The 13,499-nt window shown below is 42.6% G+C and overlaps 1 protein-coding gene across 2 annotated transcripts in view; it reads left to right on the top strand.

Moving 5' to 3' along the window:
* Window positions 1–7,859: 7,859 nt before the first annotated feature.
* LOC140906084 (sodium channel protein type 5 subunit alpha) overlaps window positions 7,860–13,499 on the top strand; it is a 90,817-nt gene continuing 85,177 nt past the window's right edge. For both annotated transcript variants that reach the window (XM_073329592.1, XM_073329593.1), the window contains exons 1-3: window positions 7,860–8,102; window positions 9,858–9,976; window positions 11,973–12,089. In XM_073329592.1, the coding sequence (XP_073185693.1) occupies window positions 7,860–8,102; window positions 9,858–9,976; window positions 11,973–12,089 (479 nt within the window). The remainder of the gene's footprint in view (window positions 8,103–9,857; window positions 9,977–11,972; window positions 12,090–13,499) is intronic.

Here is a 13,499-nt window from a genome sequence, read left to right as displayed (position 1 = left end):
TTGAAGGATTTTTTTGATGCAGGAGAAGAGAGAAATCTGTAACAAAGTCTTCAACAAAACAATATGAATGGTGAGATCTGGGGAGGAAGTGTTTTAAATTATTTTTTTAATATCTTGAGTTTTTGAGGTTGGTAGTCTTTTATGGAAGCATTTTTGCTGATGAGCACCTGTGTAACATTTGGCAGATAGCACAGCAGAGCAATTATTGTATTCCCTCTGTGCACTGCACAGAAAGGGTATCATTTCATCCATCATTCACAGCTCTCATTATCAATACCACAACATCTGAATTATCCCAAACAACAAAAAAACAAATATTTGTTTGGACTTTCATACATTAGAGCAGATTTCATTTTAATTTCACGACAATATTATGAGCTGCACTGATTTCAAAGTCACATGCATGTAATATCAAGATGCAAAGAATGAAATATTGCAAAGATATATTGGTCCTGATTCAAGAAAGCACTGAAGGACATGTTTTCCAGAATAGGGATGTATTGACTCATGTACTCAAGTATTTTCTTAAACTGGGGTCAAAAGCACAAACTCATCCCTTTCTACTAAAAAAAAGTGATATCAACTACCAAACAAATTTTACTTCCCAGAATTCATTATTTTCTCCTTTTTTTTTGGTATTGTGACTCATTCTGAGCAGTCTTCTCTTCCTAGCCTGGTGTTACAGGCTCCAGTTTTAGAACATAACTCAGTCAAAATTCAAAGACATTGAAAATAAAAAATGGGAAGTTAAGAATGACCATACGCACTATTCTGCATTCTGCCTTCCTGGCCTCTGAAGTTTCTTCACCAAAGCAATCTGGCAACACCATGAGGAGTGTCTTGGTGAATATTCAGAGAATCATAGAATATCAGGGTTGGAAGGGACCTCAGGAGGTCATTTAGTCCAACCCCCTGCTCAAAGGAGCACCAATCCCCAACTAAATCATCCCAGCCAAGGCTTTGTCAAGCCTGACCTTAAAAACCTCTAAGGAAGGAAATTCCACCACCTCCCTAGGTAACCCATTCCAGTGCTTCACCACCCTCCTAGTGAAATTTTTTTTCCTAATATCCAACCTAAACCTCCCCCACTGCAACTTGAGACCATTACTCCTTGTTCTGTCATCTACTACCACTGAGAACAGTCTGGATCCATTCTCTTTGAAACCCCCTTTCAGGTAGTTGAAAGCAGCTATCAACCCTCCCCCTCCCCATTCTTCTCTTCTGCAGACTAAATAATCCCAGTTCCCACAGCCTCGCCTCATAAGTCATGTGCTCCAGCCCCCTAATAATTTTTGTTGCCCTCCGCTGGACGTTTTCCAATTTTTCCACAACCTTCTTGTAGTGTGGGGCCCAAAACTGGACACAGTACTCCAGATGAGGCCTCACCAATGCCAAATAGCGCAAAATGATCACGTTCCTTGATCTGCTATCAATGTTCCTACTTATACAGCCCAAAATGCTGTTAGCCTTCTTGGCAACAAGGGCACACTGTTGACTCATATCCAGGTTCTCGTCCACTGTAACCCCTAGGTCTTTTTCTGCAGAACTGCTGTCTAGCCACTCGGTCCCTAGTCTGTAGCAGTGCATGGGATTCTTCCATCCTAATATTGCCACCTTATACTTAATAACATTAAGGCAAGTGGCGAGCCTTGACTACTGCTCATTTTGCTACAATATGTTTTGTCTTGTCTTCTGAATAAAAGCTCTTGCTAATTGTTCCCATATTCCTGTGAGCCAGAATGCAAGCCTACAACAAGGGTTAAGAAAAGTAATAAGCAGGTAAGAAGACTATCTTTATCCTTCATTAACATGTTGACCAGTCTGGAGACACAGTAAACTGTAAGAGTACAAAGCTCCCTTCTGTCCATTTCATACATTTCATGTGTCTTGAATCACATTCCTCCAAATATTTCTATACTTCTCTGAGCTTAAAATATGTACTGTCATTGTGGGTAACATTTTTGTAAAGCACCTACGTCCCATTTTCAGATGTTATTTAGATATTTAGGAGCCCAAGAATAATTTAAAGTCAATGGAAATTAGGTTCCTAGATGCCCAAGTCCTTTTTGAAAAAAAATGGGACATAGGCTCCTAAATCACTTAGGTACTGTCAAAAATTTTGCCTTCTGTGTATAGTCGATTGATCGATTCTTTGCTCACGTAATCTAATTAAGCAAAACGCCATAAAATATGTGTGCAAGCAGAGTTTGGATGAGCTTTCCTCTGACATCTAGTGGTGAGCTGTGGAAAAAGACTTCAGAAGCTGATTTCGTTTGCATGGACATACCCACCCGGCCTAGGTGCTCAGCATGATGGGACTGCTTGCCCAAATGATCACTTGTGGCTGGTGTTGGATCCCCAGTCTCTTTGTTATTGGGGCAGGAGTAATAAAGGTTGTTATCCTTGTTGTGTGAACCAAGGGCAGCAGAACTGTACCTGGCATACCCCAATGGAGGGACTCACCCTCAACTGAACAGCACTCACTATGCAGGGGACATGGGTTCCAAAGCTCAATGAGTTGAGAGAGGGTAGGGACAGTACTTGTACCTAGTGGTGTGGGCCCTGTTTAAGGGTCCTAGACACCATTTGACCCTTTCTCTCTCCATGGTATAAGAAACGAGTTAATTTAGACTCAATTGAGAGTCTTGTTACATGCTGCAGAGCTGAAATCACTGATACCTAGGTCTAAGTATTAGACTTATTTTGGGACAGTGTCTCTATTGCAAGAGACTGCCCAATGTGCACCAGCAGTGAGGGTCCCCCACTAACAGCTGAAATCACAGAGAGCTGTGTTGTGTGTGTAGAGAGGGGGGCTGATGACATCTTGGTGAGTGGGCAGCCGGTGGAGAGGCGTGGCAAGTGGCTAGTAGCGTGGCTGGTGGAGAGGGTCAGAGCAGAGCCCCGCAGAGGCATGGCAATCAGCTGTTGGGGTGATGAGCGAGTGCCTGAGACATGCAGCATGTAAGGTGCCTCCTTACCCATCGTGCCTTCCACACTGGGTGGGAGGAGAACTCTGAGGATGAACCTCTGAACTCTGGGGCTGCACTGGCCAAGGACAGCAATTGAGAGTGGGGTACAGAGAAGGGACGGGCATGCTAAAGGGACTTTTGGGTTGTTTGACTTAAGATCCTGAGGGGAAAAGGACACTGCCCAACTTACTTGGGGGTGGGTCTTTTGCTCATGGTTTGTGTTTATGAACCCTAGTTGCAGTGTTTTCCCAAATTAATGCTGAGTTAATTCTCTCCTTTTATTAAAAGTTTTTGCTACACTCAGACTCTGTGCTTTCAAGAGGGGAAGTATTGCTTCTTAGAGGCACCCGGGGGTGGTGTGTAATTGTCCCAGGTCACTGGGTGGGGGCTCAAGACAGTTTTGTGTTGTATTGTTGAAAAGGAACCCCTAGATACTGAACCCCCTTGTTGCTGCTGGCTCCACCTGGCAGAAGGGTTACATGTGTATTGTCCAGCTATTGGTTCATAAATCAGAGGCACAGTGTGTTAAACAGCTTCCAATTTAGCTTTTAGAATACAAAGTAATACTTGAGAGTGCCTTCATATTTGTATGACCAGCATTGACAGAGGTTGTGTGTATAATATTTTGTATTGAACATGTTTGTTCTAGTTTTAATATATTTTCTGATATATCTTTATCTCTGTTACTGTTACCACAAATCATGGTTTGTGATTGGTTTTGTAGTTGTTGTTTTGTTTTAAGTGCCTGGAAGGTTAAAATTGATACTGAAAGGATAGCTGGATGTGTGGAGTGAAAATGCCCTCTTTTCCCCCTTAAGCGCAGCCCTTTTCCCTCCATAAGAACAGCCATACTGGCTCAGATCAATGGTCCATCTAGTCCAGTATCCTGTCTTCCAACAATAGCTGGTCCCAGATGCTTCAGAGGGAATGAGCAGAACAGGACAATTATCAAGTGATCCATCCCCTGTTGTCCAGTCCCAGCTTCTGGCAGTCACAGGTTTAGGGATACTCAGAGCATAGGGTTGCATCCTGACCATCTTGGCTAATATCCATTGATTAACTTATCCTCAATGAATTTATCTAATTCTTTTTTGAACTAAGCTCTACTTTTTGCCTTCACAACATCCCCTGGCAATGAGTTCCACAGGTAGACAATGCACTATGTGAGCAAGTACTTCCTTATGTTTGTTTTAAACTTGCTGACTATTCATTTCAGAGGGTGGTCCCTGGTTCTTGTGTTATGTGAATGGGTAAATAACACGTCCTTATTCACTTTCTCCCCATCATTCATGATTTTTTTAGATCTCTGTCATCTTCCCCACAGTCATCTCTTTTGCAAATTTAACAGGTCCAGTCTTTTTAATCTCTCCTCATATGGAAGCTGTTCCATACCCCTAATCATTTCTGTTGTCGTTCTCTGTACTTTCCCCAAATCTAATATATATTGTGACAAAGCTCTGTCCTTGCCTCCGTGGGTCGCGTGTTTCCTGGTGGATTTCGCTAGCCTCAGAGGCTCACTGTGACCTTCCATGTAACCCTTCTCTCTCTAGAGACAAGGGTCACAGTCTACTGAGCCATTTTCATCATAAGCCAGTGAGGGAGGTGAGGAGAAGTTATCCTTCCTTGCACAGTCTCTGTTGTCTCCCAGTCTCAGTGATTAAACAGGGGGCAAAAGGGGGGGGGGGGAGGGAGCCCGGGCCCACCCTCTACTCCGGGCTCCAGCCCAGGGACCCTAATAGTATCAGCTATGGTAGCTGACCTTTTAGAAACATGACATGTGCAATTCCCTGGGCTACTTCCCCCACAGCAGCCCTCACTTCCTCAAGCTCCACTTCACCCTTACCTCAGGGCCTCCTTCCTAGTGCCTGATATGGTGTGTACTACTCAGCCTCTCCAACAGCGCAACTTCCTCCCACAGCTCCTGACATGCACACCCACCTGACTAACTGGGAGGCTTTTAACTAGTTTCAGCCAGCCCCTGATTGGCTTCAGGTGTCCCAATCAACCTAGCATTCTCCCTGCCTTCTGAAAAGTTCTTAATTGGCCCCAGGTGTCTTAACTGACCTGGAGCAGCTGCCATTTCACTTATCCTGGTACCAGGGATTTGTTTAGCCTGGAGCTAATATATCTATCTCCCACTACTTTTCTATAGCCATCTGGCCTTGCCCCATCACAATATATATATATTTTGAGATAGCATTCAAGGTATGGGTGAACTATGGATTTTACAGTGGCATTATGATATTTTCTGCTTTATTATCTATCCCTTTTCTAGCTGTTCCTATCATTCTGTTAGCTTTTTTGACTGCTGCACATTGAGCAGATGTTTTCAGAGAACTATCCATGATGACTTGAAAATTTCTTTCTTGAGTGGTAACAACAAATGTAGACCCCATAATTTTGTATGTATATTTGGGATTATGCTTTACAATGAGTTAAAGGTCCTTTCTGTTTTCCTCAGTATGATTTGATTTCCAATTTTTAAAGGATGTCGTTTTGTCTACCTACCCCTTTTACTCTATTGTTTACTATGATGGCATTTTTTGGTAGTCTTAGTGTTTTTTTATTTGAGGTATATCTATAATTTGAGCCACTGTTCTTGTGTTTTTAAAAAGCTTCCATGAAGCTTGCAAGCATTTCACTCAAGACTGTTCCTTTTAATTTCCATTAAGGTAGTCTTCTCAGTTTTGTGGAGTTCCCTGTAATAGTGTGCACTCACCGCTTAGTGTTTCTTGGTGGCCATGTCTGGTGATTTGCTGCCCTCATGTCTGATACGCCCCCTTCTTCCCATTGCTCACACTGCATCCCCTCTCATTCTCCAGACATACAGTGTTCCCTTTTTGTGATTCATCTGCTCCTTCTTCGTGTGTTGGCCCTCTGGCCAGATCATTATATGTTTTCCCCTTCCTGTGGTGACAAAATCCCACAGGATAAACCATCCCAGGCACTCTTCATATCGACTGCCCTGACTGTGCCACTTTCCCAGTCGCTGGGAGGGTAACCTAGGCCTACCCTCTACTCTGGTTTCCAGCCCAGGGATCCTCTACTCAGTGGCCAAGGTCTGCAATGTCCCACTTTGCTGCTGTTTCCTTGAATCTTTTCCCACACCTTCTCTCAGGCTTCCACCCCACCACCTTCTGTGTAAAGTCTTCCTACAGGGCTTGGATTCCTGCGGTTTCTACTCTCCTCCAATAGGTTTCCTCCTTTAAATATCTAATCCCTAGAGAGTGACTGCAGGCTTACTCACTACAGCCCTTTTTTGCTGTCATCTTCCTGGCTTTATACTGGCCTCTACTGTTCCTTTTCAGCTGGGCTCCATTATCAATCAGGGGTTACTTAGGCCACCTAATTCCCCTCAGATGTAGCCCAGCTACTTAACTGGCCCTTCTCACCCTCATTAACACTTTCCAGTCTAGTGTGGGGTGAACACCCCATCACATTCACCTTTTTGAAGTTAAATGCTACTGTGTTGGGTTTCTTTGGTATTTTTCTCCCTACAAGGATGTTAAATTAAATTACATTATGGTTGTGATGACCAAATGGTTCAGCTATATTCACCTCTTGGACCTGATTCTGTGTGCCACTGAGGACTAAATCAAGAATTGCCTCTCCCCTTGAGGGTTCCAGGACTAGCTGCTCCAAGAAGCCGTCATCCAGCAGGGCTCCTATTCTCGGCAGGCAGCTTAAGTTGCTTTTACATTTTTGCTTTGCATGCCCCTTTTACAGGAGCTGGAGATAGAACACTGGTATCAACTGGTTCCATGGCAGTTGGAGTTTGGCAGTTGAGCTCCAATGCTTAGTTCTTAGAATGGTGGACCCCTGCTGTCCATCCATTTGGGGGCAAGTGGAATCTTACTGATTGGAGGGAGGGGACAGCAAGGGGGAACTTCCAGGCTTCAAGAAAGGAATCTGTTATCTCCTTTTTCAAGAGAAGGAGTACTTGTGGCACCTTAGAGACTAACAAATTTATTTGAGCATAAGCTTTGGTGACCTACAGCTCACTGTAACTCACGAAAGCTTATGCTCAAATAAATTTGTTTGTCTCTAAGGTGCCACAAGTCCTCCTTTTCTTTTTGCGAATACTCTGAAACCTGTCATTTTTCAAGACAGCAAATTTGCTACTCTTTGATGGAATTAATGAAGAGAAAGAAACAAATGTGGCAGGGCACCTCCTCCGTTTCGCTGGGCTTAGCACTTCCTCCTCTTGCAGTGGGAGGGGGGTACTGGAGTAAATCACTCCGACTTTGCAGAGTGTTTGTTTTCTCATGTGGGATTTCTCTAGCCATATTTTCAAGGTTCAAGGAGTATTCCTCCATCAAACAAAAGAAACAAATTCACAACACAAAATAAAAGGGATATCTTTTCCTACCCCCCTCTTTGAGGGAGGGTGCTGCCTTGTAATTGGCTCTGGTGTGCAAGTCCTTCCCCTAAACAGGGAGGAAAGCAGCCTCTCACTCTGGAGAAGCCTCTCTCCCTGCTGCCACTGACCCTGCAGCAGCTTGTCTCTCCTCCCACTCTCTCACCAGAAGAGAGTTTTGTAAAGGTCTCCAGAAGCCCCTGATTGACCTGAGATAAACTCTTGTCAGTTTACAGGGGGAAAGGCTAAAATATCTGTCTTCCACCACTCTCTTACAGCTGTCCAGCCTGACTTTGTCACATAAGACATCTCATTTAATAAGTAATGCAAGTTCTGTTTGGTGGTGGTTGTTTTGTTTTGTTTCCCTAGGAGATTGACAGCTACAAAAGCATGTGCAGTTATAAGACAACTGCAAAGCCAACTGTGGTTGGTTGTATTTGACAGGTTTTTGGTAGTCACTTACGTTGATACCTTTTGTTAGCTGTTTCCACTACTAGGGATACAATCTATCACAGGAGGAAAAGGATGAAAAGATGGCTGACTTCTCACTACCATGTTCTAACAATTTCTGCAAGTTCACACGTGAATCCTTGGCTGCTATTGAGAAGCGAATCGCTGCCAAGAAGGAATGTGTAGGTCAGAAGCCTGAAGAGAAACCTCGGCCCCAGCTTGATTTGCAGGCTTTCCAGAAGCTGCCTGCTCTCTATGGAACTCCCCCTCAGGAGCTCATTGGGGAACCACTGGAGGATCTTGACCCTTACTACAGTGATCACAAGGTTAGAGCCATCAAAAAAGTTTGTTGTTTTAACTTTGCTTTATTAAGAAGTTCAGAGAAGAAATGCTAATGCCGAGGGGTATGATTTTTATGCCTCCTTGACCAGTTATCAGTAGAGAGCCTTTTCTGGTTTAGGGGTCAGAAAGCTAAATTTGGCAGTGCTTCCTTTGAATGATTATATTAAGATAGCTGTATTAAATCAGGTTATAATAAAACAGGTACCTAACATACTTGGAGTACTAAGTGATAATATAATAAAACCTTAACTTTATAATCTACTAATCAAACAGAATGAAATTAATCAGCACGAGGCATATGCATCACTTATTTTCTGCTTAAGCCGTCCAAATAGGGTTCAAGTGGGACTTTGGTGGTGTATGTTAGCCCTCTTCACAAAGATGAATTTCACCCACACTGAATATAACATGGGACACAATATAAAAATCTATTACTACACGATGACAGAAAACTGAGTTATTGGTTTATCTAAAGTATCTTGTAGCCTACTAGACCTATGTGTAGGCTGATCAAAGACACTACATTACATGTAGCCTCTCTCTAAAGGCTGCTAATAGTCAGAATCACTTAATACAGTCTATTTTCCTATGTTACAAAGTTTAATAAGGAAATACAGAAAATAAATATATATATTTTTACAAAACCACCAGTTCTTTGACAATGTTTTCTATAGAATATATTTTAGCCTTTAAAATATACATGAAATTCTGAGACTTGAACCCACGTCTCCCACACTCTGGTTAGAGACCTATCCCCCAAGCTAATGGGATGGGTTTCTCCAAGTCTTTCCTGTTGCAGTTGTTACATCTTGTATAAATAATTAAATATTCATTGGCACAGGGACTTGAGCCCCGGTCTCCCATATCCCCAGGTGAGTGCCAAACAACTGAGCAATAGAGTCAGTCTCTCTCTGATCCAAAGAATATTTAGTTATTTATTCAAAGTGGAAGACCTCCAACTGGAGAAATTGAGAAAGGGAAGAAGAGCGGGAAAGAAATTGAGAAAGGGAAGTATATCCCAGTTGTTAGGGCACTCCCCTTTTCCAGTTTTTAGCGGAAATTCCAGGGTCCCTGTTTTTTCAGAAATTCCACCCTGGACCTGAGAAACCTTCCCGATTAAAATTTCAGCAAAACCAAACCAAAACCATCTCTTTTGTGGGAAAAGTTTCAGGTTTGACAAATCAGTATTTTTTGATGAAAAACTTTTATTGAAAAATTCTGGACCAGTTCTAATGTCAATATTAGTGAATTCTGAGAAAGTGGTTCAGTAAATAAAGGTCCTGATCCTGCAAATGCTTACAGGCGTATGTAGATTGACTCTCACATGAGTTGTCCCATTTATGAATATTGACATGAGTAAAATGACTTCTTTGGACATTCTTTTTAAGACCAGGGCTAAAGAAGAAAGTTTCCTACTGAGATCTTTCAACTGATTAATTAATAGCCTAAATTTTCCTTGGGAAAAAAAGGACATGTAATGTGTTCTCCATAGTACACAATATTTCTTATTGATTCATTGAAAATTGTGTGGTATAAATATATAAGAAATCAAAAGGAATAGACAAGATTTACAAAAAAGTCTTTCAGTTTAAACAAACAAAGTGCAAGTCCAGACATCAGACTTTTGCGTATAATCTGCAGCTCTGGCCATAAATACAAACCATTAACATCCTCAATTCAATTTCTGTAAAAGTTTAATTTATTTAATATTATCTCTCATTTTTTTGTTTTCTTTAAAGACATTTATGGTACTGAACAAAGGAAAAACAATCTTCCGATTTACTGCCACACGTGCCTTGTGTATATTTAGTCCTTTTCATTCAATCAGAAGAGCAGTGATTAAAATTTTGGTTCACAAATATCCTTTCAGTTGGCTTTACTCATTCTATTTTTTAAATAATAATACAAGATAATGATAGTTATACTGTGCTTGTTATATTTTAGAACATATGTTGGCTCTAGCCTTTTTCTAAAAGCAATAATACATGTGCTCCAGATAGCGCACAGATAATTTTGAATTATTTTAGAAATGACTATTATTAGTATATGAAACTGGAAAGTACAGGGATAGATAGATCTGTACAGAGGAAGGATGGCCATGGAAACCAGGTAACAGAGGGCCCAATTCTGATCTCATTATACCTGTGTAAATTGGGAGTAATGTCATTAAAGTCAATGTGCTTGGTTCACTAGAATGTTTCACCAGTTTTACATTGTGAAGTTACACTGGAGTACCACAGTGATACTTAGACCCCAAAGAGGGCATGATCCTGCCACTGTACAGCTCTCAGAGTGCCACCAATCACATGGAGCCCTTCAAAGGTGTTATGAGCACCCTGAGGAGAAGTATGTTCTGTAATCCAAAGCCCACCCTAGCAGCAGGGGACAGGCTCCGATGGAGGGGTGCTGCATATGGCTCTGCAATGGTACAGGGAGGGTGATTTTTGTCTAGGGTCACCTCTCCAGCATGCTGAAGTGTGGTCGCTTGGGCTGGCAAGCCTAGTTCTCCAGCAGGGCTGCCTGCGTTCAGGTCCATGGTGCTTTTGGTGCAGCTGTTGAGTCTCTGGAGGTCCCTGTCTGAAAGGATGGCTCCTAAACTTGTAGCTGGTAGGCATAGGGGAATTTGAGGAGGGAAGATCTTCTGCACACAACCGTGCTTCCTGGATTGCATGTCCACAGAGAGTGTGGTGTCCCACCCCTTCTGCCCTCTGCCCACTCCTCCAGAGCTGGGTGCACATGGATCACATCTGTGATGTGGTGACTATATCTGCTTCGCTTTCTGCACCAGTTGCAAGTGGGGATCTGCTCCAGTGATGCCATTGAGCTGTGCTCAGCACTTTTGTAGATCCCGTGTGTGTGGTAGTGGAAACCCCTGGCACCGCTTTCAGGCTCACACCCATAATTACTACAGTGTAAAATCAGTGTCAGTGATATCAGAATCAGCTCTCTGGATTATGTTCCTGGCTTTTTCTTTGTGATCTTGGATGAGTGACTTAATCACTCTGTTTCTTCATCTGTAAAAAGGGCATAATGTAATACATGCCTCAGAGTTTCATGAGGAATTCACTTGTTATTACCTTTACTTTTATTGCATTAGTGCCCAAGGACACCAGCCAGAAGCAGTATAAACACATACAAAGTCATGGTTCCTGCCCTAGAGAGCTTATAATACAATTTAAGATGGAGACTCCACAAATGAGTGTAACAAATTATATGAGGGAAGAGGAAGGGTAGAAGGAGAGTAGTGCCAAGCAGTGATCTATTTTCTACACATATCTTTTTGAACAAAAGGTTTGTGTGTGAGGCAGGATGGTCTTGTGGCTAAGGCACTGACCTGGGGCATTGACATCTGGCTTCAATTCCCACCTGTCACAACTATCTGTGTCACCCTGGGCGAGTCACTTCAGCCCAGTTCCACAAAGCTACTTAGACTCCTAACTTCCACTGAAATCTAAATACTTTTGTGGATCTGGGGCCTTTATCTCTTTGCACATCAGTTTCTCATTTGTAAAATGAGGATAAAAATACATCCCTTTCCCCTCTCTTTGTCATTCTTACCTATTTAGACCATGAGCCCTTTGAGGTAGGAACTGTTTCTTACTAAGTTTTACATGTGATGCCTAGTGCAATGAAGTCCCAATCTTAGTTGCTTAGATGGAACTGTATTTTAAATAATGTTAATAATAGTGTATTATGAGGTGACATTAATTAAAATGAATAACATCAAATTGTATGACATGCTTAACAATTTTATTTTGAAGTCAAATATTAAATTCACAACTGTTAAAACACTTTGTGTAGTGACATTTTCTGATTATACAATAATGTTCTTTACCTTAACTCCTGTTACTTACATTGTTCACTATGTTTATTATGTGCACTATTTTAACCAATTGTGTCTTCATGGCTATATCAGAGACTCCTGGGAAGTCTAAGTCACCTGAATCTCCTGTATGGAACAAGTATGTTGAGTAAGTATTTCTGTAGGAATTTATTTTTCCTAATTCTCTAGTTCTAATTAGTTAATTGGCCTAATCTTGTAGTCCTCTCACAAGGTAATGTCATATTGGGGTCAGTAGGAATTTTGCTTGTGTTAGACCTTCAGGATTATTGCTTTGTGGAAATAGGGCCATCATCTATTTTCACTTGCTCCATTGTCAATCCAGAGTAACTCATTGGAGAGCAGAATCTGAGCCATGAAGGAAAAAAAAGTGCTAAATTTCTTTTATTGTTTACCTTTCCTCCACCTTTCATTGCTCTAAGCCCTGAAGTCCTTCCTCAGTTTTTACTCAATGCTTACCCAGACAAGTCTCCCACCAATGTCAATATTGAATAAGGATTTCAAGAAGTTGTCCTTTGTCTTTTTAAAATTCTTTCAGTAATGTTGATTTGTGCACTATTTGCTCTAGTAAAATATTCTGTTAGATGCTTTTTGCTTTTGGAACTCTGTCAGTAAGTAAGGCCCTTGTCTTCAGCATTGCCAATTCTCGCAATTTTATCACTTTCACTAAATAGCACAATATTTAGTATTTTGTCTTAAAGCCCCAGCTTCTGGAGTCATGTTAAAACCTGAAAATCTCAGATTTCAGAAAAAAGGTACAATTCTAGCCCTCACAGTTGTAGAGGAAAACTTGAAAATGTGAACCCTAATGGCCTCAACAACAGAAGGCAAAGAAAAAGAACCCCAAATGTATTATTTCTAAAACATCATTATTTTTAGGCCAGTCGTGTGACTTTTTCGGGCCTTGCTTATGAGTTTTGAGCACTTGCTGCTGGCAATCCTGTAATGAACTCTATGTAGCTGGATCCCTGCACCTGCACAGATCCCATTAACATCACTGCATCTCCTGCTCTTTTGGAGCACATTGCAGGATCAGCATCTAAATTAACAACTTTCAGTCTATCACAGGGGTGGGCAAACATTTTGGCTTGAGGGCCACATCTGGGTGGGGAAATTGCATGTAGGGCCATGAATGTAGGGCTGGGGCAGGGGATTGGGGTGCAGGAGGGAGTGCGGGGTGTGCAGGAAGGGGCTCGGGGCAAGGGGTTGTGGCACAGGAGGGGTGCGAGTGTACACAGGGGCTCAGGGCACGGGGTTGGGGTGCAGGAGGGGTGCAAGATATGGTGGGGTTGGGGTGCAGGAAGAGTGCGGGGTGTGCCAGGGGGCTCAGGACAGGGGGTTGGGGTGCAGGGTGCAGGAGAGGTTTGGGGTGCAGGCTCTGGCCCGACGCCGCTTACCTGGAGCGGCTCTGGGGTGGTAGCGGTGCACACCAGGGCCAGGGCAGGCTCCCTGCCTGCCTGCCCTGGCCCTGGACCCGGACCCATGCCACTCTGGGAATTAGCCTGCACAAACATCCCTGTGGCCCCTGGCGGAGGGGGGC

The sequence above is a fragment of the Lepidochelys kempii genome, chromosome 2, assembly GCF_965140285.1.
Source record: "Lepidochelys kempii isolate rLepKem1 chromosome 2, rLepKem1.hap1, whole genome shotgun sequence".
Taxonomy (NCBI): Eukaryota; Metazoa; Chordata; order Testudines; family Cheloniidae; genus Lepidochelys; species Lepidochelys kempii.
Note: the sequence above shows the minus strand (reverse complement) of the source record. Positions and strands in the feature narration are given on the sequence as shown.